This window comes from Elgaria multicarinata, chromosome 2, assembly GCF_023053635.1.
Source record: "Elgaria multicarinata webbii isolate HBS135686 ecotype San Diego chromosome 2, rElgMul1.1.pri, whole genome shotgun sequence".
Lineage (NCBI taxonomy): Eukaryota > Metazoa > Chordata > Lepidosauria > Squamata > Anguidae > Elgaria > Elgaria multicarinata.
The window spans coordinates 134,317,516-134,344,095 of NC_086172.1; the positions used below are offsets into that span (position 1 = coordinate 134,317,516).

Consider the following 26,580-nt stretch of genomic DNA (forward strand, 5'->3'; position numbering starts at 1 on the left):
TGCAGATACTGAAGAATACTTTCAGTGTTTATTAAATCAAACAGCAAGTATTGGGACATTTATTATAAATTAGGCTCTTACTTACAAACAGAACGACAAAATAATTGTTTCCAAAGGGCCAACATCACATCATGTGAGAAAGTACAAGAAGTGGAACATGCGTAACATCCTCTTCTTCTTTACAAGCTTGCTTCTTAAAGTCGTTTAAGTCACACAAATGATTAAAATTATTAATTGTTAAAGCTTGTTCCAGGTCTAAAGCAAAGCAAGGAGAACCTATTGCCATAACATAACAAAAAGCAGAACTGGGTTTTCATGTATCTAGAAGAACAAATATTATAAATCAGCCGTAATTATATAAGTAGTAAAACATGCAACCACTATAAGGATTTGATCTACTAATTATATATAGGCAGTATTGGGATTTCCACTAATTATATATAAGCAGTATTGGGGGATTCTATGAAACTTCATTCAGTTTCTGCAATCTCTTTCTCTTCATCTGAAAAATGTGGAACAGACTTCTTCGCTACAACGTTGTCCAGTCTTTGTCCCTGAAGATATGGATTTACGCTCTGAAAATAGATATTTATAGTGATTAAAATTTGGAAAGAATTCAGGGAAATATCCTAGTGATCAACTGTGTTCTATGGGCTTTACTCTTGAGTAAGATTGAGTAATTAAGATTGCAGTCTAATGTGTTCTCCCTCAACCTCAATTCTGAAAAATGGGGGTTGACATCTGTTCAGTGAGTCAGCTGGTCTCAATTTGCTCACTTTTCTGAGACAGAGAAAGTGAGAGAAGGAAAGAGTTAGCACTAGATACAAAAGGCAGAACTTGAATGACAGGCAGCTCTTTCTTGGGTCACTGAGAAGACTGGGGGTGCTTCCATATGGAGGGCTCCTAGTGCTACCAATTGGAAGCCACTGAACTTTTCTACACAAGTCTGGACATGTCTACACCAGGGGAGGGGAGGGGGAGGATCTCACAATATGCTGATCACGAGATCTTCCCCTTCAGTCCACACGCAGCACACAATGTCCCGGGAGGAAGGAGGATGTTGCGCCTGCCATTTTGGTTTTTTTTAAAAAAGAGAGGACCTGGAACACACCTGCGCTCCATTGCAAAAGTAAGTTTAAAAAAAAGCCCTGACCCTGCTTCACTTACCACCCCCAATGGGCACGGAGCGCTTGAAGAGCTCTGTGCCTGGTTCGTGGCTCCTCGTGTTTACTTGTGAGGAGCCGGGACGAAACCGGGACGGGCACCCACACCTCCCATGGTCTCGGGATGAGTGCGGGAAAAATTGGGCTAAAAGCCATCCTGGTTATCCCGGGGAAGTGGAGGGATCATCCCTCCCTGCCCCCGAGATCACCTGTGCATCATGTGGACACAAAGGGATGATCCCGGGGCGATCCCTGGGATAAGGCTTCGTCTAGACATGCCCTCTGTTAATCTGTGTTGACTTTAAGTTTCGTTGCAGAATTGAGATGTGAGATGTGAGATATGAACAGTGTTTTGTTTTCTGCTTTTCCACTACATAACCTCTAGGTAGCACTGTGGTATAGCAGAATAGTGCAAATGCACAAGTGGAAATAGCATTTTCTTTTGCTTTTACAATTAAACACATTATTCTGCTTTTAAAAAATGCCAAAACTTGCTCTTTAGACACAGAAGCTTAACTGGAGGGTTATGATGTTGTCTAAAGAACCCATAAACAACCATGACTTGGGAAAAGTGAGCGCACAATAAATGCCTCATGTAGAAAAGCCTGATGTCATCTGGGCCTACCTAAAATTCTATGAATGAGGGCAGGGTGATAGTGACATAAAAGACTCATCTGGAAGTACCCAATTATCTGTGTGAACAGATACATGGAAGCAGTGAAAAAATGTGTTTGTTTCTAATATGCTGCTAATTGAGAAGTAATGTTATTGATCTCAGCGCAATTACAATGCCAACACAAATGGCACATGAAGTTAGTGGAATTTAGAAGTGTGGCTGAATCTTTGGAGATCTAGCAGAGTGCTGGTATAGAAAATTCTGACCTATATGTATATCTATATCTATTGAAACAAAATACAACAGCATTAAAACCAGATGTCTTTGTAAACAAAATAAAAGGTATTTACAATGCTTTTTAAGGTAGTCTTCAGGAGGCATTATACATTACGTATATGAATATGAATATTGTTAGCTGTCTTCTAACAGACTAAAGTTTAGACCAGTAATTCCCAAACAAGCATGAGAATTGCTATCAAAGAATTGCTAGTGTGAAGGGATCCATTAGGTTCCTGTGAGCCCAAAACAGTCACAGACAAAGAAGGCTTCCTGCTGCATCTCTACACAATCCAGGTCTCTCTCTGCCTTCGCCTCACCTCATTCCAGTCAGCTTCTGCTGCGACAAGTGATTCTGACACACCCTGCATTGGTTGTATCTGCATTCTTTAATCGTGTCTGATGGAGAGAGGCAGCAAAATTACAGGCCCTGTAAGGAGGCACAACACTGAAACACAGGCTTTTTGGTTCCTTTTAGAGTGGGTAGTTCTTACTCTTCTACACTCTAGAATGAAGCCTTTGCTGGGGGTGAGGAGGCAAGGCTGAAGTGTACTTTCAGTTTTAATGCAAGAACCATACGCTTTGGCTCCGCTAATCGAATACTGGCTTAGACAGAAGAAACTTATGCAAAAGCTGTGCTGCTTATCACAGTTATTTTTTGGAAGCAAGGACTAAGTCCAAATTTTAATACAGATGTACTAGTCATTGCTATTTCAACAATCTGATTTTACTTTTCATTCTTGTCTGATCCTACACTAAGGCACTAAAATGAAAACAAGTTGTGTTCTGAAAGTTACCCGTTTCTTTCTTTTTGGTCCACCCTTCATTTTCTCAAAGAGTAGATTCTTATTCTGAAAGGGGGAAAATACAAAATATGGATCAAATTTTGTAACTCTACTTTTCAAGCAAGACTTTGTGCCATCTAAATATTAGCATATGAATATGTTGGAAAGGAGTTTGGGAGAGAATGCTATGTTGTTGGAAAGATAAACCACAAGAAAACATTTGAATTACTGCAGCTATTAATAAAATAGTTCTCTATTCTTCTGGGATACTCAGTGTCATCAACTATTATAAGGATAGGAATATATGATGATTTTAAGTTGCATGATGGTTTTAATCTTAACAGTCTCAGTGAGGGAAGAGTTAGAGTGGAAAAAACAGTGGAGTAGCAGGAAGCATGCTTTGCATTCATAACATCCCAGGCTCAGGCTCTGGCTAAAGAGATTTCAGGTACCAGGGATAGGGAAGACCTTTGCCTGAGACCTTGGAGATCTGCTTACCACAGGGTAGACAACACTGGACTAGACAGACCAATAACCTTGATTTAGCAGAGGGGCGCCATTAAAATTTCAAGAAACACCAGAGATTCCATTTGGATGCAAAACAGTCATTATTTCTATAAAGCATTTGTACCTGAAAGCTTTTAACTCTTTGGGTTGTATCCAACTGTCTCTCTCTGCCAGCTGAACATACATTCCCTACCCCTGCAGCCCCCCTCCAAACTTCTCTGGACAGCTGTGTACCTTCAAGTTCACATCTAAGGATGTGTGAGGAGCTGCAAGGAGAAGAAGAAGGGGGAGTCCTGCTGCATGAGCAGAAGTCTGCTTGCGTGATGCTGGATGTTGCCCATAATTTCTTTTTCAGTACTTTTCCAGCTGGCTACCAGTTCAGGTCCGGGCCTAATTCAAAGTGCTGGTATTAACTTTCACAGCCCTAAATGGCTTGGGGCCAGGTTATCTGAAGGAATGCCTCCTCCCATGTGTACCTGCCCGGAGCCTAAGATCATCTTTAGGGGTCCTTCTCCGTGAGCCCCTGCCAAAGGAAGTGAAGCAGGTGGCTACCAGGGGGAGGGCCTTCTCAGCTGTGGCTTCCCGGCTGTGTAATGAGCTCCCTAGAGGAGTTTGCCTGGCACCTACATTACATTCTTTTTGACACCAAAAGCCTTGCTAGATGAGGCATTAGCGCGCTTTGAGGCCCGGTTTCCCTGCTGTGCGTCCACATGACGCACAGGGGAATCTGGCCCCAGGCCGCACTAAAGCCTCCCTTAACGCGCCATAAGCGAAGTCGCTTATGGTGCGCATTTTCCGCAGCCCCGGCATCTAGCGACTTCCGTGGCTTTTTGCGGCTACTTGCTTACTCGTGAGTAGCCGGGAAAAGCCACGGACTGGGCTCAGCGCTGTGTCCATCGGGCCAGGGGGGGATCCCGGGGGGGGACATGGGGGGGAAGGCCGGACTGGCAGGAGAGGGGGATGGCGCAGGGCGACACAGGAGACGGGGAGGGCGCGCGCAGGACGACACGGGAGACGGGGAGGGCGCGCGCGTGCAGGGTGGCACAGGAGACGGGGAGGGAGGGAGAGCGCAGGGTGGCACAGGAGATGGGGAGGGAGGGCGGGGAAAGAGTGGGCAGGGGGCTTAATTTAAAAAAAGGTGGGTGGCTTAATTTTTTAAAAAAGGCTCTTACCTTCTCCGGAGTCTTCGGGGCGCACGTGGCCCCTTTAACAAAACAAAAAAAATGGCCGACGCTGCAGGGCTTCCATAGTCCCTGCGCGTCGGCCGTCTAGGAGGTGGGGCGGCGCGCTCTAAAGGTAGCGCGCCATTGCCCCGCCTCCCTGCCGGCTTATCCCGGCACGACTAGCAAGGCCCCAAGTCACCCATAATTTCCTTTTCAGTACTTTTCTAGCTGGCCGCTAGTTCAGGTCCAGGCACAATTCAAAGTGCTGGTATTAACTTTCAAAGCCCTAACTGGCTTTGAAAGTTAATACTAGCATTTTTAAATTCTGTACTGGTTTTAGATTATTAATGGTTTAATTTGTTTTTAGCTGTGTATATTTATTGTTTTATATTGTTTGTATGATTTTATCTGTATGCCACCCTTAGATTCTTTTGATATAGAGCAGGATACAAATGTCTTAATAAAATTAGAATAAAATAAATAGTCTTTTAACTTTGCTGTTTTAAATCTGTATTTTAAACTTGTATTTTAATTTTCTGCACTGCTGCTTGGTTTTATTCTGGTTGTACTCTTATATTGTGTTTTTATATTGTGTTTTAAATTTTATATTTTAGGTTGTATTTTGTCATTTTAATTTTTGTGAACTGCCCAGAGAGCTTCAGCTATTGGGCGGTATAGAAATGCAATAATTAAATATATAATTTCTGCATTTTTTAAAAAAAAATGCTCTTAAGAATTATTCTTATTTCAATAGCTTTCCTTTCTGATTTCTATATTTTAATCAAGTTGTTAAGCAGTCTCTGGATAAAGAAATCCTGGTCACAATCACTTCCTTCATTTAAGAAGTGCCCTAATAAACATTCTTTTAAAAAAGAAAAAGAAAAAGAAAAAACCCTGTTTTGTCTTGATTTAATAGACTGAACCTTTTGAAAATTGCCAAAGTTGTCTTGGCAGACAGAAGAGTTATACAAAATGTGATGACTATGACCACCGCTTGTACAAGTGTTTCCACATATTGTTATATTTCATAGATGCAGTGTGCTCAAATAAGGTCTGGAATGTCAGACACATGCTCAACAGATTTTGTTTCATTTGGGATTATACTAAAAAAAGTTAAGAAAAAGAGGTTAGGTGAAAAGCTATATTTTAGAAAACGGAATGCTATGAAATTGTTATATAAACGATTGATTCAACAGTCACAATATCAACAGACTTTGTGAGTCACAAAACAGTCACTTCTGAATGAAACCTTGATTTGTGAGAAACAAACAGTTTAGAGGGCTAAAGTGATTTGTGCCAGACATTATCTGTTTGGTACTTCTCATGTTAATTTAAACCCCAAGTTCACAAGACATAGCTTTTGCCTGACCTCAACTATTTCATCTGAGCTGTGCCAAAGAGACAAGGAAACGGAGATGAAGTTGGCCAAGAAGAAACATTCTTGGCTGTAGTAATTTGTGCAAAGTCACTTGGGGAAAAAATCAATTTAACATGCAAAAAGACAACAGAAGTGAATGTTATTTCCTCTAGGCATCAATATATCATTTGCAGTTTCTCTTAACGTATTGCTTTACCTGAATCTTCTTTACAAGAAAAGGTTTTCTATATTTTTATTTAAAAAAAAGATACACTGCAATTAAAGTTAGAAGTTGCATCTTGGAAAGAAAGAAAAACTCAGCTCAACCACTTCGGCTCAACAAGGATCGTATTTTGTTTTGTCTGTCTTCGAATATTTTAAGACCATAACTAACGTTTAAATATAATAGGCAGCAGAGTGCAGATAAGGTAATGAAATCTGATATAAGATATTTCCCCTGAAATAAGGGTAAATCTGAAAATACAGCACATCCCATAACTTCTCCCAAGTGGAGAACTTGGGGCTTCTGATGCCGAGTATCTTTCACTCCCATCTGCCCTGAACAAGAATTAAGTGCATTTTATACATGACAGGATTGGATTTTTTTAAAAAAAAGAATTGTATTTATTGAACTTCAAGCTAGAATCACACAAATGGAAGGCAAGATTTTTTTTAAAAAAGGCATGCAGGTATGTAAACGATATGTAAATTTCCGAGTATAGGGATAAAAGTAGGATGGGGTGGGCAGAAGTTAGATTGGGATCTATAGGTAGTTTTCAGGGTGATTTCTTCCTCCCAGTTGTTTAACAATAGCAACAACAAATGACTTCCTCCTGCCCTAAATTATATTGCTGAAACAAAGAAAGGGGGAACCATTAGCTGATTTTTGTGTGAAAGGACAGTGAGTATCAATTCTGTGAGTATCAAAATTGAGTATCAATTCTGGTACTCATAACAAATTCCTGGGCATACAATTTTAATTGTTATATTTTACAAAACACTAAACAAAAAATCCCTCCAATCCACTTGCTTTGTGCATAACTTTTAAAAATGTCAACTACCATTTGTGATTCTAATGCAACTTTTTTGTTGTTGTTTAAGAACAAAAGATACCATATTAACAAAAGTTAATTAACAGTAGACATTGTTTACTTGAACTTTCAAAAGGCATTTGACAAAGTCCCAAACCAAAGACTCCTCAGCAAATTTAGCAGTCATGGGGAGGTCTTCTTATAAATTGGTAATTGGTTAAAGAAAAGAAAAATGAGAGTAGGAATAAATAGACCATTTTCGCAGTGATGGGATGTATCCCCTCCCCCTCAAAGGATTTGTATACAACCTTTGGTAGTCAAACACAATAAGAATTTCTAGTCCTTGGGATTTTTGACTGACAAAAAGTTTAGGAATCATGTAAGTAATTAAAGGCACAATTGTATGCATTTTTAGACAGAAAAACGTCCTACAACTCCCAGCATTCTCCAGGCAGCATTGTCATGCTGGATGAGGAATGCTGGAAGTTGTAGGGCGTTTTTCAGTCTAAAGATGCATATGATTGTGCCTTAATGCTATAAGTCTAAAAAAAATGGGCCAGCTGTAATTGCTGGATCATTCTCTTGCAATTGCTACAAAGGTCAGCATTGCCAACCTAATGCATTAATCAATAACTGAGCATTGATAGATTTTAGGTAGTGATGAGCAAAACCAAAAGCTTTATGGTAGTCTTCCAATGCAGCCTCCTTTATTGTACAGTCATGATCTGTGCTTTTTTGACACCCACACTCCCGCACACCCCTATATGGTTTTGCACATCGAAAGGGTAGACTAGATGAATGACCTGCAATCTAGCCTAGAAGTCTGTAAGATGCTTGGCTGTATGGCACAGTGCATTGTGAATCCAGTCAACAAGGAGTTGTCTATTCCCAGCATGGCTGGAGCATGCTTGGAATTGTAAGACTGTTTTCTATCTAAACAGGCATTGATTGCGCCTTTAGCGATTAGTTGGAGATTTAAAAAGTAAACAAGATTTACGCACCCATTTGGCCATACTGGGATAGTCATGTTCTGGGTCAAAAAGGTGCTGGTGAAGTTGGTATTCTTTGCTGAACTGTGCTGTATCTGGTGTGTTTTCAAGGCATCCATCATCAACTGTAAAGACATTTTAAGAAACCTTAGCTGCTTGACATCATATTATATAGATATAGATATCAAGAAACCTAATCAAGAAATGTTATTATAAAGAGATAGCAAATTAGAAAACAAAACTTTTATTTCTTGGTTAAGTAGTATCTTTAACTTTTCGTTTTGCAGTTGCTTGCAGTCTAAAACTGGATTCATACAGTTTTTACCAGAGCAAGTTGACATTTCCATGCACACGTGGATATAAGCATTCATATACCCGATGGGAAATATGTATATGAATATATCCTAGTCTTCTGGATCCAGGTCTTGTGGAATAGTCTAGCATATTGGTATCAGATCACTGGCCCACCTCCATTCGGATAATCAGAGTTTGTCCTTTAGCTGAACATGTGCCCAAGACTGGAAGGTTTCTGTGTTGACTGCAAAAAGCAACTCATGTTGGAAAAAAAGTTAATCAGACTCTTCTCATATTTTGTTAGCCAAAGTATAACTACTAAATGCCCTTGCAGGGAACATAAATTAGGAATTGTTTTATTTAATTTTATTTCTTTGTTTGTTGGATTTGCATATGACCTGACTGCTCAAATGCCCTCAGGGCAGTTTAGAATCATAAAACCAAACAACAACAAAATAATCAAATAAAAGATACAATAACAGAAGTACAAAAATAACACAGTATTAAACATTATAAATGTTAAAACATTAAGGAACTAGCACCAAAGCAATAGATTTAAAGATGAAATGTCTGCTTAAAGAAGAAAGCCTTCATCTGACATCTACTATGAAAGCAGTATGAAAGCGGTATATAAAAGGCAGGAGCCACACTACTGCTTTATAGCGGTACTGAAGTGCACTGACAACTGTTGGGGCCCACGAAACATACCATATGCTGCTTTCATACAGCATTCATTGTGCTATATCCTGCTTGGTGTAGATGTGTCATGGGCCCCAACAGTTGTCAGTGCACTTCAGTACCACTATAAATCCTGCAGTGCACTTCAATACTGCTATAAAATAGGGATGTGCTCTGCTCCGATTAGAAGCGGCGAATCAGAAGCGAATTGGCCTGCTCCGCCTTGCCCAGAGGTGGAGTAGGAGCGGACCGGGGACCCGTAGAAGCAAGGTGAAGAGAAGCGGCCATTGGCGGAACGCTTCTCTTTACGCGGAGCGATCCGGTCGCCATTTTGAAAAATTTCGCCCATAGGATTGCATTGCGGAAAAGAATCGAGGATAACTGTGTTGTTTTTTAAGCTATCTTTCTGAAACTTATTGTGCTTAGAGAGTCATGGATGGGGGTCATTTTGAGCCTGCTCTCAGCTCTCTGCGTGCTGCGGTTCGCTTGCTAGAATTTTTGGAAGAGCCGGGTAAACAAACAGGGACAGCGGGTAAACCGGCGGTTTTTTTGTTTTGAAGCGATGACAGGCACATTCAACAAACAATCCTGATGAGAACTGATCATCTCATGAAGCATCCTCCAATCCCAGCGCTGGAGGAGGGGACTAAGGCAGAGGCACCCTCAGAGCTTTGAGCTCTCAGCATCTTGTGGGTTTTGCGTTCGTGGGGAGAGGAGTTAGTTAGGTGCTGCTGCTGTGTTTGGAGATAATTAGATTTAGCTTGGTGTGTGTGTGTGTTTGTTTGCTTCTTTCTGACTTTTTGCTTAGTTTGCTCTGTGTTTTTCCCTTACTTTGATTTAATATAAACTTTATTTTTAAATTTTGGAGTGTTTGGTTGGTTGGTTCCCCCCCCCTTCCCTCTCTTAAAGCCTGACTGTGTTTCATCTTCCTTCTTTCTTCTAAATACAAAAAAATACCAAAAAAAAATTATTCTCTATTTCTTCTCTCTGTTACTTGGACTGTGTGTGTGACTGTGTTATTGTGTGAGTGTGCTGTGTGCACTGTTTGTGAAGTGCAACAGCCACAGATTGAGCATTTCAAATCCTGTTTGGGCAAAGCATACACACTTCTTGTCCCATTTCCCTACATATAGTATTAGTAATATTCTTATACATATTATTATTAGTATTAGTATTATATTCTTATACATAATATTATAATTAGTATTAGGGTGGCATCTGGGAGGGTGCCCGCTTCAATTTTTTTAATCTGTCAAACCGTCGGAGAGCAGCCCATGTCTGCAAATGGGGTGTCCGATTTTCATAAATTCCCCAAAAATCAGGGTATGATGGGACTGCCTTGAGTCTTGGCGTGCATGTGTATCCCTGGATAAACTGTCATGGTGGTGAGTTTGAGGTTTCTAACGTGCAAATTGATGGAGCTATCAAAAGGGGTGTGAATGGGGTGCCCGATTTTCATAAATTCCCCAAAAATCAGGGGATGATGGGACTGCCTTGAGTCTTGGCGTGCATGTGTATCCCTGGATAAGCTGTCATGGTGGTGAGTTTGAGGCTTCTAACGTGCAAATTGACGGAGCTATCGAAAGGGGTGTGAATGGGGTGCCCGATTTTCATAAATTCCCCAAAAATCAGGGGATGATGGGACTGCCTTGAAGCTTGGCGTGCGTGTGTATCCCTGGATAAGCTATCATGGTGGTGAGTTTGAGGTTTCTAACGTGCAAATTGACGGAGCTATCGAAAGGGGTGTGAATGGCGTGCCCAATTTTCATAAATTCCCCAACAATCAGGGGATGATGGGACTGCCTTGAGTCTTGGCGTGCGTGTGTATACATCCATGAGGTGTCATGGTGCCAAACTTGAGATTTCTAACTTTAACAGAAAAAAAGTTGTATACTTTTTTAGCTTAATGCAAGCCTATGGGGGGGAAACGGAGCTCCGATCAGGATCCGGAGCTCCGCAGCGGAGCGGAGCGGACATAGGCGGAGCGGGGGCGGAGTGAAGCGGCCCGATCTGCAAATCGTGGATCTGGAAGAGAAGTGGAGCGGGGGGTCCATGCACACCCCTACTATAAAGCAGTAGTGTGGCTCCTGCCTTTTATATACCACTTTCATACTGCTTTCATAGTGGAATATACTGCTTGGTGTAGATGAGCTCTGAATGTATAAAAAGAAGATGCCAGGTGGATCTTCCTGGGAAAGACATTCCATAGAGGGAGGGACACTACAGAGAAGGTTTTTCTCTCTTGTAGTGAAGAGAAGAAAGAAGAGAGGAACAAACCAGTGAGGAACAGGCAAACCCAGAAGTAGAATAGATGCACGCAAACGTGAATACAAGCGGATTTGGAATAGGTATATTCTCATCCATTTGGGCAACTGAATCAGTCACAATTGTCATACTTTTTGCTTCCTCCTTCCCAATTTCTTTCCTTGTGTCTTTTAGATTGTAAACCTGTGATCAAGGGCTGCCTAATTATGGATTTTGTACACTGCTCTGGAAGTGGGTTTTTTTAAAAAAAAAAAAGAAGAAGAAGAAGAAGAGCAGGGTAAAGGTGTTTAAAATAAATAAGTGGCTTACACCTGCCCTTGCTCCTTCCCCTTTTTTCTGACTGCCAGGCCAGTCCCTGTACAAACACAAGTAATTTGTTCAGCATCAGCATCATTTTATTCATCCTTTGGCCCAGCACCAACTAATTAAAAATATTTGTTTAACTGTACCAGCAAAACTAATTTCCAAGCCAATTCCATGTTTTGGGGAGCTGCTGGCTCATGTTTTTTAAAAAATTTGGCAACCTTACAGGTGTTAGAGAACAGACTGACCAGCCTCTATGATTACTACTTCAGGAAAGGGGTGAGACTGCTATAGCCGAGCAGCAGAGCTCCATTGGTGGATGGTTTAGGTGCCAAAATGCCTGTAACTAGTCAGTATATCCTGCTGTGGAAACAACTAAGGTAAGCCCGTCTTTCAAGAAGCCAGTTCCACAACCCTCACCGAGGAAATTCTCTAATAGATTTAAAATGTTTTTACAGTCTCAACTTGGCAGGGAATGAAGTTGTACTTAAATCACTAAAATCTGCATTGCTTAGATACTAGTAAGATATGATTCTTTGCTCAGAACACATCGATGAAAATGGGTAGCTTTCCTCAGACAGCAGCAGTTTCCAGGAAATGCTATCAATTTTCATATCTAGATGCATCATCTTAGTTGAACAACCATCTTTTTTTCTTTTTTTTTGGCTGTAGTTTTTAAATCAATGAAAATGTGGGGGAAAGGCCAGAAATCTTCTTTATATAGAATAATTTTACTGGAGATATGATTTCTATCTTGATATTTTAACCACTAACAGAGCCTATGGGTAAATATAACAGGAGGAAAAGTACATCTAAAGAAAGAAGAAATCGAAATATATATTTAGAACAATAAGAGTTGTGGAACAAAGGAAGAATTTAGATTCTATTTCTAGGAAAAGAAGTTGCACAAGCGTTGTTTATTGTTAGGCACACTACAAGGGGCTTGTGCATGTTTTTCGTACCACATGAATATGCAAATCATTTGGAAATTTTCATTGAAACTGCCAATAGTGTTGTTTCTTTGGTCCCACAGCCAGGACATCTGCAAGACTGGAGTGAAAAGGGAATGTAACTAAATCTGCAATCCTATGCACACTTACCTCTGAGTCAACATACATAAACTCAGGCTGCATAATCCACAATTTACACTATTTCGTTTGAAGGGTTGGCGTCCTGTTCTTAGGCATTTAAGCAGTAGAGGCTGGTGGCTCCGATGTCCGTTGGGCAGTGAATTCACTCCAGGTTTTAGTCTGAACTTAAAGGAGCTATCCAAGATTCACATCTTGCAGAGATTTAGAGTTCTGACTGAAACCTGGAGTGGATTCACCACCCCATTGACATCGGAGTAACTACCATCTAAGTCAGATTTAACTTCTGGTACTTGTATTTAGGATTATAAAAAGGATGAGTTTGATGTGAGAATTGCCAAAAGAAAACAACAACACTTCAGAGAGGTAATTTTCCTTTCAGCAACTTTCACATCATGCCCACAAACTGTTTTTTGAATGCAGATTTGCATTAAAAAGCAATTTAAAGGTCACTAATTGCTCCTGTTACCTTGTGGAGGTTCTCATTTCCTTTTAAAACTAGCTGAGGAAAACACACTATGATTTAGCTCTAGCCTAGCCTACCTCCCCTTGCTTAGAGGCATCTTTGTTGGCACCTTTGAAGTTTTAAACAATGTAATTCTAGTACCTGAGTAGTACTAACTAGTTACTGGATGTAACTCCTAGTCTTAATACTCTACTCTAAGCCAAAAACGCACATAATTGAAATCAGTGCAGACACTTAGCATATTTGCATTGTTTCCATTTACTCCTCTTACTCTGTTGTTTCCTTTGTCTATTTTTTGACTGAAAGCCTTTTGGGGTATTAGGCCTTAGCTAGGCCTAAATCACGGGATCGTCTCGGGGTCATCCCTGTTCATGTAAATGACACACAGGGGATCCTGGGAGCAGGCAGGGACGACCCCGGGACGATCCTGGGATAAATCTTAGGTCTAGCTAAGGCCTTAAACCTGTTATTTGTGAAGTGCCAGATGATGATGATGATATCTTTGAGACTAAGGGCATGTCTAGACCTCCCGGCGTTCCGGGAGGGAGGAACTCGTGGTATTCTGCTCACGGGTTCCTCCCCCTCAGTCGACAGGCAGCGCGCGACGTCCCAGGAGGAATGAGGACGTCGTGCCTGCCAATTTTTTTATTGAAGATGAGCGCAGGAGTGCTCCATCGAAAAGATTTTTTTTTTAAAAAAAGAAAATACCTCCCTCCCCCGATGGGCACAGAACTCCTGAAGAGCTCCGTGCTGCGTGTCCAGTTCCCAGCTCCTCACGTTTACTTGTGAGGAGCTGGGACGAAGCTGGGACAGCCACCCACACATCCCGCAGTCTCAGGATGATCCCGAGACTGCGGGAAAAGTCGGGATTAAAGCCGTCCCAGTTATCATGGGGAAAGGGAGGGATCATCCCTCCCTGCCCCCGGGACTCCCTGTGCATCATGTGGACGCACAGAGATGATCCCGGGGCAATCCCCAGGATAAGGACTCATCTAGACATGCCTTAAGTAAATATTGAATAATTATATCATCAACTTTTCAAACCTTTGAAAAAATCAAAGCCTTTTCAAAGCCTTTTCAAAGCCTTTGTTTAAATCAAATAAGGCACCAAAATCTCACATCAACTTCTTTTGTGCCAGGGACAGTCATTTTGACTGAAGAAGGATTCTGTGATTTATCCAAAATCATGCATAACATAGTTGCATTATGAGTTTCAGCAATGAAATATATAACCCTCATGAATATATAACCTACATTTCTGTGCAGCCAACATGGCCAAGATCTCAACAAAACATTGGCTAAATACGTAAATGAAGACAGTGCTCAGGGCTACAATCCCTTCCATGATTCCTTATCACTCCCTTGCCCCTACTTGTCCCTCTTCCCTGCTGCTCATTAGTTCCCAATGTTTATACATTTCAAAAATGGCTAATACTTTAAAGGTGTAATCCTATGCATGTTTAGAAGAAAAAAGTCCTATAACTCCCAACATTCACCAGCCAACCTTGCTGGCTGCGAAATGCTGGGTGTTGTGGGAGTTTTTTGTCTAAACATGCATAGCATTGCATCAATAATAATAATAGTAATAATAATAATAATGATGATGATGATGATGTATTTCTTACCCACCTCTCCACTTGGATCGAGGCAGGGAACAACAGTGAATATAAAACATTTTTTAAAAAACTGCATCTTAGAAGCAGAATAAACTTTGAAAATGAAGCATACTTTAATGTTGCATAACTGTGTGTATAATTTATTCTATCAGGAAATCTGGATTATTTAGTCATAATTTAGATTTTTTAAAAACCTATAGTTTTTAATGTATTGTTATTCCATTCCAACTGTTGCATAAAATAATTCAGAAACTGCAGCTTACCTGTTTTGCCTATTGGGCAAGGATTTGGAGGATCTGGATATCCTTGATCTTCACTGAAATCTTTAGGTATATTGTCACCTGTCAACTCAGCTACAATATTCGGTATATTTCCATAAGGCCCCAAATGCTGCAAACCTTCATGTGCACCACCTAATGAAGACAGAATCATACAATCTTCTCAAAACATGGTAAAAAATGTATATTAGATTTGCTAAGACATCTAAGTCAAGGACTTGTTTATTTCCCTAATATCAAAAGAGCCAAATTAATGGGCTCTATAACAGGATACAAAACTTTTCTTCCATCTCACTATCATTTCACATTTACTTTTTCTAAGACAACAACCTGGTTCATGTGTCGTAAACAACTCATGGCTTATTAACCGTGGGTTATTCATAATTACCTGTAAACTGGGCCAACATGTCATTATGTTTCCCCCAGGTTACTGCTGTGCTTGAAACTGCATTTGAAGGTGTAAGTTAAACCTGGCCACAAATCTTCCATGATCAGCAAAGGCAGAACAGCAATAACAAAACTCTTAAAATGTGGTGGTCAAAAGTCAGAATCACTGTTCTAAAGAGGCTTCTTGTGGCTGGAATGCGTTATCCATCCATTTTGGTCAGGATCCACATTGACTATTTTTCAACCATCTTAGGACCATAACCTAAGATGGTTGAACCGCCCAGAGAGCTCCGGCTATTGGGCGGTATAAAAATGTAATAAATAAATAAATAAATAACCTAATGCCAAATTCTATGAGATGAGGAACCAGTGAACGGGGGTTTGCTTTAGGCTTAGTGAATCACAATTGTTTCACTGTCAGTATATACCATTTTCTTATGTCATAAACTAGCCAAGAATTCTGAAATAAAACCGTACGTGTCTTGGCAGGAACATTTGGGCACTTATTTATTAATTTAACAAACAGGACCATAAATATGGATTTATGCCCCAGATTTAAAGACTGCTTTTCTAATTACTTACATTTTTTTTAAAAATGTAAGAATGAACATTTTGCATTGGAACATGGATAACACACCTTATCATGGTACATATTTTCTTCTGAGTGTCATTATTTTTCACTCTGAAAAATTGTAATTATGGTGCTAATGCAAGGAGACACAGTTACGCATATCATTTTAAAAAGTACTATTCAATGTGCAACTTTGCAGAAATTATATATTTGCTTTAGAAATTACATAAATCCAACCATAAGAAAGAGTCCAGATGTTTTAAGAACAATGTTAATTTTGTGTAAAACATCTTGTTTTGTGTATCTTTATGTCTTTCACATGCAAACCAAGCTAAATGAAGGATGTACATAAATACAGACATATGGCTAAAAAGTCCTTATGAAAAAAAAGGATAAAGCAGTTTTTAACCTTTTTAAAATCATAAATTCAGGATTCTGCATTTCCCTCTTGCATGGTCATCCAAATCTCAAATGGGGGATAGTGCCCACAATTACTATTAGCCATTAGTAGTTAAACGGAATTTCTATGCTGGGGATAAATAACTTCGTGCCATAACTTGTGTATCATATCAGTGAGGTATCTGACGGCTTACTATAATGTTAGTCCACATAGGCCTCAATTTGAACCAGCAAGGCAGTTTTTCTGTTTTGTTCAGATATGCAATACAATCCTATTTAAATTCAAAGAGTAAGATCCAAACTAAGTCCTATTTAAAGTTAATCCCATTCATTTCAGTGGGTGTATTCTAAATAGGATTTATGTTGGATTTTACCCACAGATTGTCTTATATTTATTTATTTATTACATTTCTATACTGCCCAATAGCCAGAGCTCTCTGGGCGGTTCACAAAAATTCAAAGTATAAAACAACAGTATAAAACCATAATATAAAATACAATACCCCGTGTGAACGTGAATTCCATGTAATAGCACTCCTATTTATCTAAAAATAGTGTAGGTGGGCAGATTGAAGTAATTCACTTCTTTTTATCTTTGATGAGATAATGAGAAGCAGCCAGTAGTGGCATAGCAGTAGTTTAATGGATCAGATAGCAACAAGAAGTTATTTATTCTGCAATGGACAGTCCAGCATTAATTGCCAAAGACTATATACTAGGGCACACAAACACTCAGAATTTCCCTTGGACCTGATCCATTCTACATTGCATCGGTTACCATCCTGGAAATCCTGGATTTTGAGGGAATTAATTTTCCAACAGGCATGGGAACAAGTTAAACAGTCTATAGAGATAAAACCAGATTCCTAATCTACAGTGCATTCCCCATTTGTATTAACTGTTTCCTATTAAAAAGACCCAACCTCTATAACATGTCTTACTTTGCATTTTGAGCCGAAAACTGTGTAACTACTGACCTAATGGTATAAGTCAATTGTGATGACTTTCTGTTTACTTTGTTACTGTTGGTTGACTAATAAAAATTACCAGAGCTCCATTTTCAACTAAAAAGAAAAACGTCTTATTCTGTATCAAGCTTGTAAAAAAAAAACAATCCACAAATGCAGAAGGGGTTAATAGCCATTTCCTCTCCCAGGAAACTCCAAGACATTCACTTCTTTGAGGATGGCTAAAGATCTCTTAAGAGAAAAGTCTAGGCACTTTACCTCATATTCCAATCTCAGGAGTCTTTGGGGGAAGCCTTGACAGTTAAACTGGTATAATAAACCCAATACAAGTTTGCAATGCAAATATGTTTATGTTGCAAAATGGAAGAAGAAGTCTATCGAAATTGCTTCCCTTTTGCTCAGTGTGCTGACAAACAAGAGTTTCTGGCACCCACAGCATCTCTTAACAAACATAAACACAGGCCTTTCAATTGAATGTTTGCTGCTTTGAAACCCCAAAGACCAAGATTTAATTGTTCTGCATTACATTCCCCAAAGTGTTTGGATATCCATGTTTACCACTTAGTTGTACAGAAAATGGCCTTCAGAAACCATCAAGTCAACACTTATACATTGTACAGACTCCTTACACAAGAGCTCTGAACCACAATGCAAAAAGTCATCTCACAGACTCCATATATAGCCTATTATTTATTGTGTGTATATAGTTACAGTTTCAAGTGCTTGCCAAAATTTCTCTGGACTACATACAAAGCAATTTTTTATACCAATACACATTATTGTTTCCTTCAGTTCAAGAGCCCGCCACCCACCCCAACTCTTTTGTTTCGGCCTAAAGGCACAGACAATAACCCCTGTTTTTAATGCCTTATTCTTGCACTTTTGAATGATTTTATAGTGTTTGCAAATCATATTCCTTATAAACCTTCATGAACTGTTTACCTAGTAAAGGACTGGAGTGGGAGAAACAACGTGCTGACTGCTTTATTGCAGACAGTAATTCAAACACACCATTTATGCTGGCATTGTACTTTCAATGTTAGGCTTACTAGGCAATGCTGTTCCAGAATCAAATGCAGTATAAACATGCTGTGCTGTCAACCACAAAAGTTAACAGAAGACCACTCTCTTGATGACACTGGAAACAGTGGCTGGGAAAGTGTACAAAGGAAGGACTAGTGCAAGGAAGTAATGAATAGTCTAATGCAGAACAGTCACCTGTTTAGGGAAGCCTTGCACTGGCCTCAGTTCGCCCATAGGTTCTCAAGCCACATGGAATCTATGCATGCTGCCAAGCAATGTGCAGAAGCTGTTGCTAAAGCTTTCAGGTTTCGTAATACTGGAGAACCGTTCAGCAGCCTCTCCAGGATTTCTGTGGACTTGGTCACTGGAATCACAGTGCATTTTCAGAGTGTATTTTCACTCCCTGCTTCCTCCTAATCCTGGGGGCTTTGTATTTCCCCTCTCTCTCTCTCTCTCTCTCCCTTTCAGAGTCAGACACACTCATAATGCCCCCTGCAACAAACACAGCTGATGGGAATGTTTCTCCAAAGATATGTGGGGTTAATGTGTAACATATCACTGATGTCCATGATAATCTGATAATCACGACATACCGAATGTGGTGACACGGAAACTCAGACACTGTATATCAAGATGACTAGTGATGTTCCTCAAGCAAATTACTTAAGAGCAAACTTGGTAGTCACACTATTCTCTCCAAAGTATACTGGGAAAGTATTCTTCCCAGCAAGCTTTATAGACTAGTGAACTCATTCAAGGAAGGGAGCTTAAGAACAATCAGTTGTAGTTTTGATGGACAAAACCCCACAGCCAATGGGGAATAGATCCACACCGATGGAGCGGAGATGGGGATTGGGATTAGCTGTTTGGTGTTCTCAGTGTCTATGTTTTAAGACCCTGTAAAACAGAATGCATCAGATCTTTACTTGTTTTATTTTCATTTGAAGACTGGGCCAACCTGGGGCATGTCTAGAAGGAGCGATATCCCAGGGATTGTCCCGGGATCATCCCTGTGTGTCCACATGATGCACAGGGGATCCTGGGAGCAGGGAGAGATGATACCTCCCTTTCCCTGGGATATCACCCTACCCTTTAATCCCGACTTTTCCCGCGGTCTCGGGATGATCTCGAGACTGCGGGAAGTGTGGCCGGCCATCCCGGTTTCGTCCTGGCTCCTTGCAAGAAACTGCAAGGAGCTGGGAACCGGGCATGGGGCACAGAGCTCCTCAGGAGCTCCGTGCCCATTGGGGGGGAGTGGGAGGTGTGTTTTTTAAGAAAAAAAACACCTCACTTTTGCGATGGAGCATTCCTGCGCTTTTTTGATAAAAAAACAAAAACAAAATGGTGGGCGCGACTTCCTCTTCCTCCCAGGATGTCACGTGCCGCGTGTAGACACCCTAGGATGATCCCGGAAGCAGGTAAGTCCAGGTTCGTCCCACCTCCCTCCCTCTACACCGTATGGTGTAGACCTGCCCATAGTGGAACCATAAGACTGTATACTTGAATATTCAATTTTGATTTCAAATGCAGTTTATATGTAATTAGCTGCTGAATTTATTTCTGTATTATTTTGCATTCCTGAAACAGGGAAAAAAGTCAGCTGCAGTTTTCAGGGTATATATTTAAACAATTTACCCTGTAAATAATCCCTTTGTTCCAATGTACCACTTAAAAGCTGAAGCAGTACAGAAAAAGTGGCAATAGGTTTGATATGAATAAGCACCATTGGTCCTTTTCCCAGGGAAGGCTACACAACTGATCAACACCAACAAGGCTTTATTTGAAAGCTTTTGCTGTAGAGCACAATGGACACAGTTCAATTTAATATAATTTGTTCTTGTTCCTTGGATTCAGATTATAAGGTATCTCTTAGGGCACAATCCTATGCATATTTAGACAGAAAAAAGTCCTACAACTCCCAGCAGTCTTCACCATGGCTAGCTGGGGCATGCAGGAAGTTTTAGGACTTTTTTCTGTCTAAACATGCATATGATTTGTGCCCTGAATCTCCTTTCTCGTTCCTGGTTGGCATCAACACTCTGGGGCCTTAGCTAGACCTAAGGATTATCCCAGGCAAATGGAGGGGTCGTCCCTGCCTGCTCCCGGGATCCCCTGTCTGTCATTTGGATAATCCCGGGATGATCCCGGGATATAGGCCTGGTCTAGCCATGGCCTGTGTTTACTGCTCTGAGGTTAGAACAAAAGATTAGATTGGGCTCTTAGAGTTCCAATTGAAATGAATGAGGATTTTGCAAGAGAAATGCTTGATGTGGATGGAACCTCGGTGGACTACACCTTTTTGTATCCAGTTTAGATTACTCTATTAAGAATACAATCCTAGACACACTTACCTAGGAATAAGTCTCATTTAACTCATTGGAGCTTATTTTAAGTAGACATGCACAGAATTGTGCTGTAAAAATAAGTTAGTTTAAATATTTATACTTATATTCAAGCTGCCTCTTCGTTCATACTGCCCTGCTGTAGATTTTTAAATGTCATCAACACAGCAGTATGAATGTGAGATACAGGAAGGCTCTAGTAGTTACTGGTATACTTAATTATTTTGTTCTTTTAAGGAATTATAGGAAATCTTCAAAGAAAACCTAGTCAGCAGCAAATAAATTGTTAATATAGAGTTTTGATTTGTAACCCTAACATCTTGGACATTATTCCATTACACTGTTAAAAAATGCATTTGGCTTCCGCTTAGCTGTTAACATACAGTGCACCATCTGCTGACTAAAATGTATAAATACGGTCTTAAGTGGAATCCTAGAACTTACATCCAGCACTCAACGGCCATCTAATGTCTATGCAAGGAACAGCAAATCATTTTATCAAGAAACCTTGTTGAAACTTATTTTAACCACAAAGTTCCTGCCCATATCATAATAGAATCATAGAATAGCAGAGTTGGAAGGGACCTACAAGGCCATCAAGTCCAACCCCCACTCAATGCAGGAATCCACCAACAATCCATCAACAATGCCTGAGTCTCATGAACATTTTTAGGCACTTTTCTGAGTCTCAGTATTAACTATACAGCCAGTATGGTGTAGTACTTAGATCTTTGGGGTGTTTAACTTTACCCAGGGATATCAGAGTTCAAGCCCTCATTCAGCCATGAAGTTCACTGGGTGATTGTGGACTCTGAGTGTGGACACCGAGTGTCTACCGTCTGTCTGTTTGTCTGTCTGTCTGTCTGTCTGTCTGTCTCTCTCTCTCTCCCTAATCTACCCCAGAGGTTTGTTGTGCAGATACAAATAGGATAATTCATATACTTTCCTTTAATAACCTCATTAAAAGAATGGTGGTTAACAACAAATGCAATCCACAACAACTATACATTCACCTATACAAATGCTCAGTACTGTAAGAAGGCTCTTAATAATTCTGCCAATGAAGCCTTCCTTTATTTGAATCTGTAGCTGTTCAATTCCAAAGCCTACAGATCGAGTTATTTATTCTGTAATAGTCTGAAACAAAAAATCACACAAACACTTTAAATGAAGATATATGGTGTAAGATCCAGGCTACCTGTGAATGGAATTCTGCTCACAGGATGCTCTCGTTGGAGAAAAATAATATTTGCCAATTTGTTTCTCCCTCTTCAGCCCACAAAAGCTGTTCTGGAGGATATGAGGACTCTCCAGAACAATAACATTGCCTCCCCTACCCTCTACTGCATCTTGGTCCTTCTATTCACAGAAGAGCAAGATTGGATCCAACCCATTGTTCTATATTACCTTTTGGTTGGTGGGGATAGATATTTGTAATTTTTACATAGTATGGAGAAAATAGATAGAAAAGAGCTCTTTCTTTCTTTTCTGTAATACTAGAACTGGGGTTCACCCAGTGAAACTGATTCAATACAGTTGAAAATTTCCACACAACACAAAATTTCCATAATTCTCTATCACAAGATGGGATTGGGGAAATTCACGAAGGATAGGTGTATCAAAAGCTATTAGCCATGATAGTTTCCTCCAAATTCAGAGGCTGGGGATGAAGCAGGGTGGAAGCAGGAGAAGGCTGTTCTCTTTCACTCCCTGCTGTGAACACCCGAAAAGCAGCTGATTGGCTACTGTATGAAACGGGGTGCTGGACTAGATGGACTTTTGGTCTCCTGCAGGACTCTTCTCATCCTGCCCTTCCTCCCAAAAGCTCACGGCAGCACATGTAGAACTTTCAGGTGTCCGCTCGAAGCACCCACCTGCTCACCTGATGCAGTTTCAAATCTCCCTCTTGCTTCCCATGCCCAAATATAGGACACAAAAATGCAGATTAGATGGGATGTATTTGAGAAATTATGCGCACAACCCTTATACTCACTTTTTCAACCATAACATTGCTTTTCTACTCCCTCTCCCAACACACACATCCTAAACACATGTATTTGAAGGATGTCTTATTGCTTTAATAGAATTTACTGCCACAAAGTGCGCTTAGGAGCAGAACATAAGGCTGCAATCCTAATAACATGTCCTTGAAAGTTGTGTCATTGAAATCAATGGCACCTACTGCCACATAAATCCTGACAGGGGGAAGCATTGTGGGTAGGCGGCTCCAAAGTCCAGGCCATTGGTGTACAACCTCTTCTGAAAGGCCAGGAGTGCAACTGGGGGGAGCTCTGAGGTCACTTGAGGCTCACATGGCCTTGGTGGCTCAGGCCACCTTTTGCCAGATTCAGCTGGTTCATCAGCTGCAGCCTTTCCTGGACATGGCTACAGTGCTCTGTGCTCTGGTAACTACAATATAGCTGGAGTGACCAGATAAAAAAGAGGGCAGGGCTCCTGCAGCTTTAACTGTTGTGATGAAGAGGGAATTTCACCAGGTGCTGCATGCATACAAATGACACCTGCTAAAATTCTCTTTTCTATAGCACTGTTAAAGATACAGGAGCCCTGATCTCCTTTCCATATGGTCATCCTAGTTTATTAGAAATTATTCCCAGGCAAGTGTGTATAGGATTACAGCCTTACTCTTTAAAAATGTTCTTCGGACTGAGCATTAACCAATATTTGCAAACCAAATTGCATAAGCTTTGTAAGAGAAACCATGTAACAAACTTATTTTCCATTATTGGTTTTAATTTGATTTTAATCCATAGACAAGGAATAGCATAGGACAATACATTACTGTTTAAAAATCTAATAATGATAACAATGGGGATAATAATTCAAAGTAACAAAAATTCACCTTCAATGTTCTGTGGGCCTACTAGATTCATCGCTTGGTGTGCTGGATATTCAACTCTGGGTCTAGCAATGCCCAGTTGCTCCATTACCCCATGTAGAAGTCTCTGGATATCAGCTTCAGAAACTCTGTCTGGGCTCCTCGGACTGTGACTAAACACAAACGCTAGTCTAAATGCCAGCAGAAGTAGCATGCTGTTGCAAAGCAAGGCTGAAGTCATGGTGTCGTCAATCTGTATTCTGCAATCTGTGCCAATATAATAAAGAAATTAATGAGGGTATCATTATTATTATTATTATTTATTATTACATAAAAATATTACAAAAATCATTATTTTTGAGAACAAACACAATCAAGTTGTTCCATTATTAGAACTCCATACTGGTATGCTCAAATAAAGCCTTTATTAGGACCAAACAAAAATCATAAAGTAGTATGCAAGCTTTTGAGTTCACCTGAACTCTTATTTAAGCAAAAGAGAAAAAGAAAAAATATGGCAAGGTGAATTTTCTCAGAAGTAAACCCAGCTGTTTTCAATTGGGCTTAAAGTGAGCATAAGATTGCACCCTAAAAAAAGTTCTTGGGCACGAAGCAGCCCTTTTTAGGGTAGATTCATCCAAAATGCATTTCAGATGAACAAAAATGTAATATCCGCCAGGGGAAATGGGATTTGTTGGGAAAGTCCAGGTCCAGCAGACCTCAAAAGGAAGACAAGTGCTAAATGCACTTTCCTTCATTTTTATTTTTATTTTTAAATAATCTTAGAACACATTTTAAGTAATAATTTACTTTTGTTTTATTATTTGATATAAAATATGTACGCAGAAATTCAAAGATTCAGATTCCCAAGAATCTAAAACAAACAAACCACAGACATCTGGAGGGCTGTAAGTTAGGGTGACCATATGAAAAGGAGGACAGGGCTCCTGTATCTTTAAGTTGCACAAAAAAGGGAATTTCAGCAGGTGTCATTTGTATATATGGAGAAACTAGTGAAATTCCCTCTTCATCACAGCAGTTAAAGCTGCAGGAGCTATACTAGAGTGGCCAGATACAAAAGAGGGCAAGGCACCTGCAGCTTTAACTGTTGTGATGAAGAGGGAATTTCACCAGGTTCTCCATATATACAAATGACACCTGCAGAAATTCCCTTTTCAGTACAACTGTTAAAGATACAGGAGCCCTGTCCTCCTTTTCATATGGTCACTGTACTGTAAGTTAACCCACCCCAGTCAAATGAGGTCCAATATGAACAGTGGGATTGCTGGGCAAACAGTTCTACAAGCCTCAAAAGTCAGGTTGGACTTTTGGGCCAGTTTCAATTGGATCACAAGACAAGGTCATACTGGTGATAATAATCTTATGGGAAAGAAAAAGCCAAATGAAATAATTGACTTAGAAATTCAAATTTAGCTCCAGAGACTTTATACTGAACTCTGCACTCCAGCCATTGCATTGCACTGGTTCTCTCTTTCCATCTTCCAGGATTGCAAATTGGGTCCCTAGCCCACTTTATGAAGGTTTAAATACACCTTTCCGAGACCATGGCTAGATCAGGCCTCTATCCCAGGATTGTCCCGGGATCATTCCTGTGTATACAAATGACACACAGTGGATCCCGGGAGCAGGCAGGGATGACCCCTCCATTTGTCTGGGATAATCTTTAGGTCTAGCTAAGGCCCAAGAGTCAGTTCCTTTTCAATTATCAAATGAAATTCTGCAATGCCATGGATTTGATTTGGAAGGCCTTGAAAGAGAGCATTTTCAGTATAGCTGCATGTGTTGTTCATTTCATTCAAGAGATTGGCAACCTGTCACATCTAGCATATATATCAAATAGCCACATCTGTTCTCCTCCACCCCCACTCCTATTACGCTGGAATACAAAATCTCTGTTTATTCCCATCAGATAGGATGCTCCAAATGGCTAGAGATTAAACAAACAATCCAATAAATCAGTTGCCTTTCCTCCTCATGTTAACAAAATAATGTTAACATCTCAATTCCATTACATATTTCCCCAGCAAATCCTATGCATGTTTTGCTTATTCAGTGCAATGAGTCTTCCAGCACACCCCTATACATGTCTACTCAGAAGTAAGTACCACTGAATTCAGTGCAGTTTATTCCAGGTAAGTGAGCCTTGTACTCCCAAGTAAGTGTGCTCAAAACCCAAGGCGAAATTTAATTTCCTCCCAGTGCATGCTGGGAAAACCCATCATACTGAACACAGCATATACTACATCATCATCATCCCAAAGCAAGATGCAGAGAACACATTAAAACGAATGGGAGAATATTGGTCAACTAAGCTCTTCCCTGACATTCGTTTTAGTATGTCTCCAAAACGAGTTTGCAGGCGTTAAAAATAAATAAAAATAAAATCTTCCCTCCCAGTTAGGGTTTTTAAATACGAGCTTCCTCTCTTACCATTTCCCCTCAAATGCCAAAAATACATTAACAGAAACAACCTCACGAAAACGACAGAAAGGCGGTTGTTGCGTGGCCTTTGCCCTTGATTTTGTATCTGGGTCCCCCTGCTTTAGAGATGGGGCTAGACATGAAAGTCCCATAGATCTCTCCTGGGCCCGTCTCTGTCAGCAAGCAACTGGCCCGTTCTCTCTCTCTCTCTCATACAAAAACCGAGGCATTTGTAATTATAACAAAAACTCAGCGTAGAAAGGGAAGCAGCCGTTCCTCTTCTATTAAATGCGTCGGCGTTTAATCGTAAGGGGGTGGGGGAAGCCTAGGCATATGACTCTTAATACTGATAACAATAATGATGAAGAAGTGCATTATTTTTTATTCCTGCCAGCCATGGCACCCTCTCTCCGTCGTCACAACGCTACTGGGGGTTACGTCCTTGGCTTTCCACCCCTCGGCCCTCCAGCGCCCCCCGCCTCAATTTTCCCAATAAGAACCGTTCCCGCTCTCCAGAGGACCTCCTCGCCCCTCCCCGGCGCGTCGCTTTCTGGGCTTTCCGTCCCCGCTGGGCCTGATTCTGATGCTCCTTCTTCCAGCCCCGACAGGAAGATGCGCGCCGCCGCCGCCGCACTTACCGCCGAGGCCGGGAGAAGCCGATGGCCGCGCGCGCTCTCTCCTCCGTGTGGCGCAGGGCAGCGCCGCGGTTTCGAGCGTCACTTGCTTGGCCGAGCGCA

At 40.6% G+C, this 26,580-nt stretch overlaps 1 protein-coding gene across 1 annotated transcript; it reads right to left on the reverse strand.

Annotated features, from left to right (window-relative positions):
• Positions 1-26,580, reverse strand: SCG5 (secretogranin V). Its single transcript, XM_063117750.1, has 6 exons — positions 26,482-26,580; positions 23,426-23,668; positions 14,861-15,010; positions 7,900-8,012; positions 2,853-2,906; positions 1-575 (listed from the first exon to the last, which is right to left on the reverse strand). The coding sequence occupies exons 2-6, from the start codon at positions 23,640-23,642 to the stop codon at positions 471-473; spliced, it is 639 nt and encodes a 212-aa protein (XP_062973820.1). The 5' UTR covers positions 23,643-23,668; positions 26,482-26,580; the 3' UTR covers positions 1-470.

Bases quoted from the DNA above. Each gene is read 5' to 3' on its own strand.
- SCG5 (XM_063117750.1), bottom strand. From the start codon at position 23,642: ATGACTTCAGCCTTGCTTTGCAACAGCATGCTACTTCTGCTGGCATTT. The intron at 8,013-14,860 runs GTAAGCTGCAGT...ATGTCTTTACAG, and splicing joins TTGCCCAATAGGCAAAACAG to TTGATGATGGATGCCTTGAA. The intron at 2,907-7,899 runs GTGCGTAAATCT...TCCCCCTTTCAG, and splicing joins ATCCCAGTATGGCCAAATGG to AATAAGAATCTACTCTTTGA.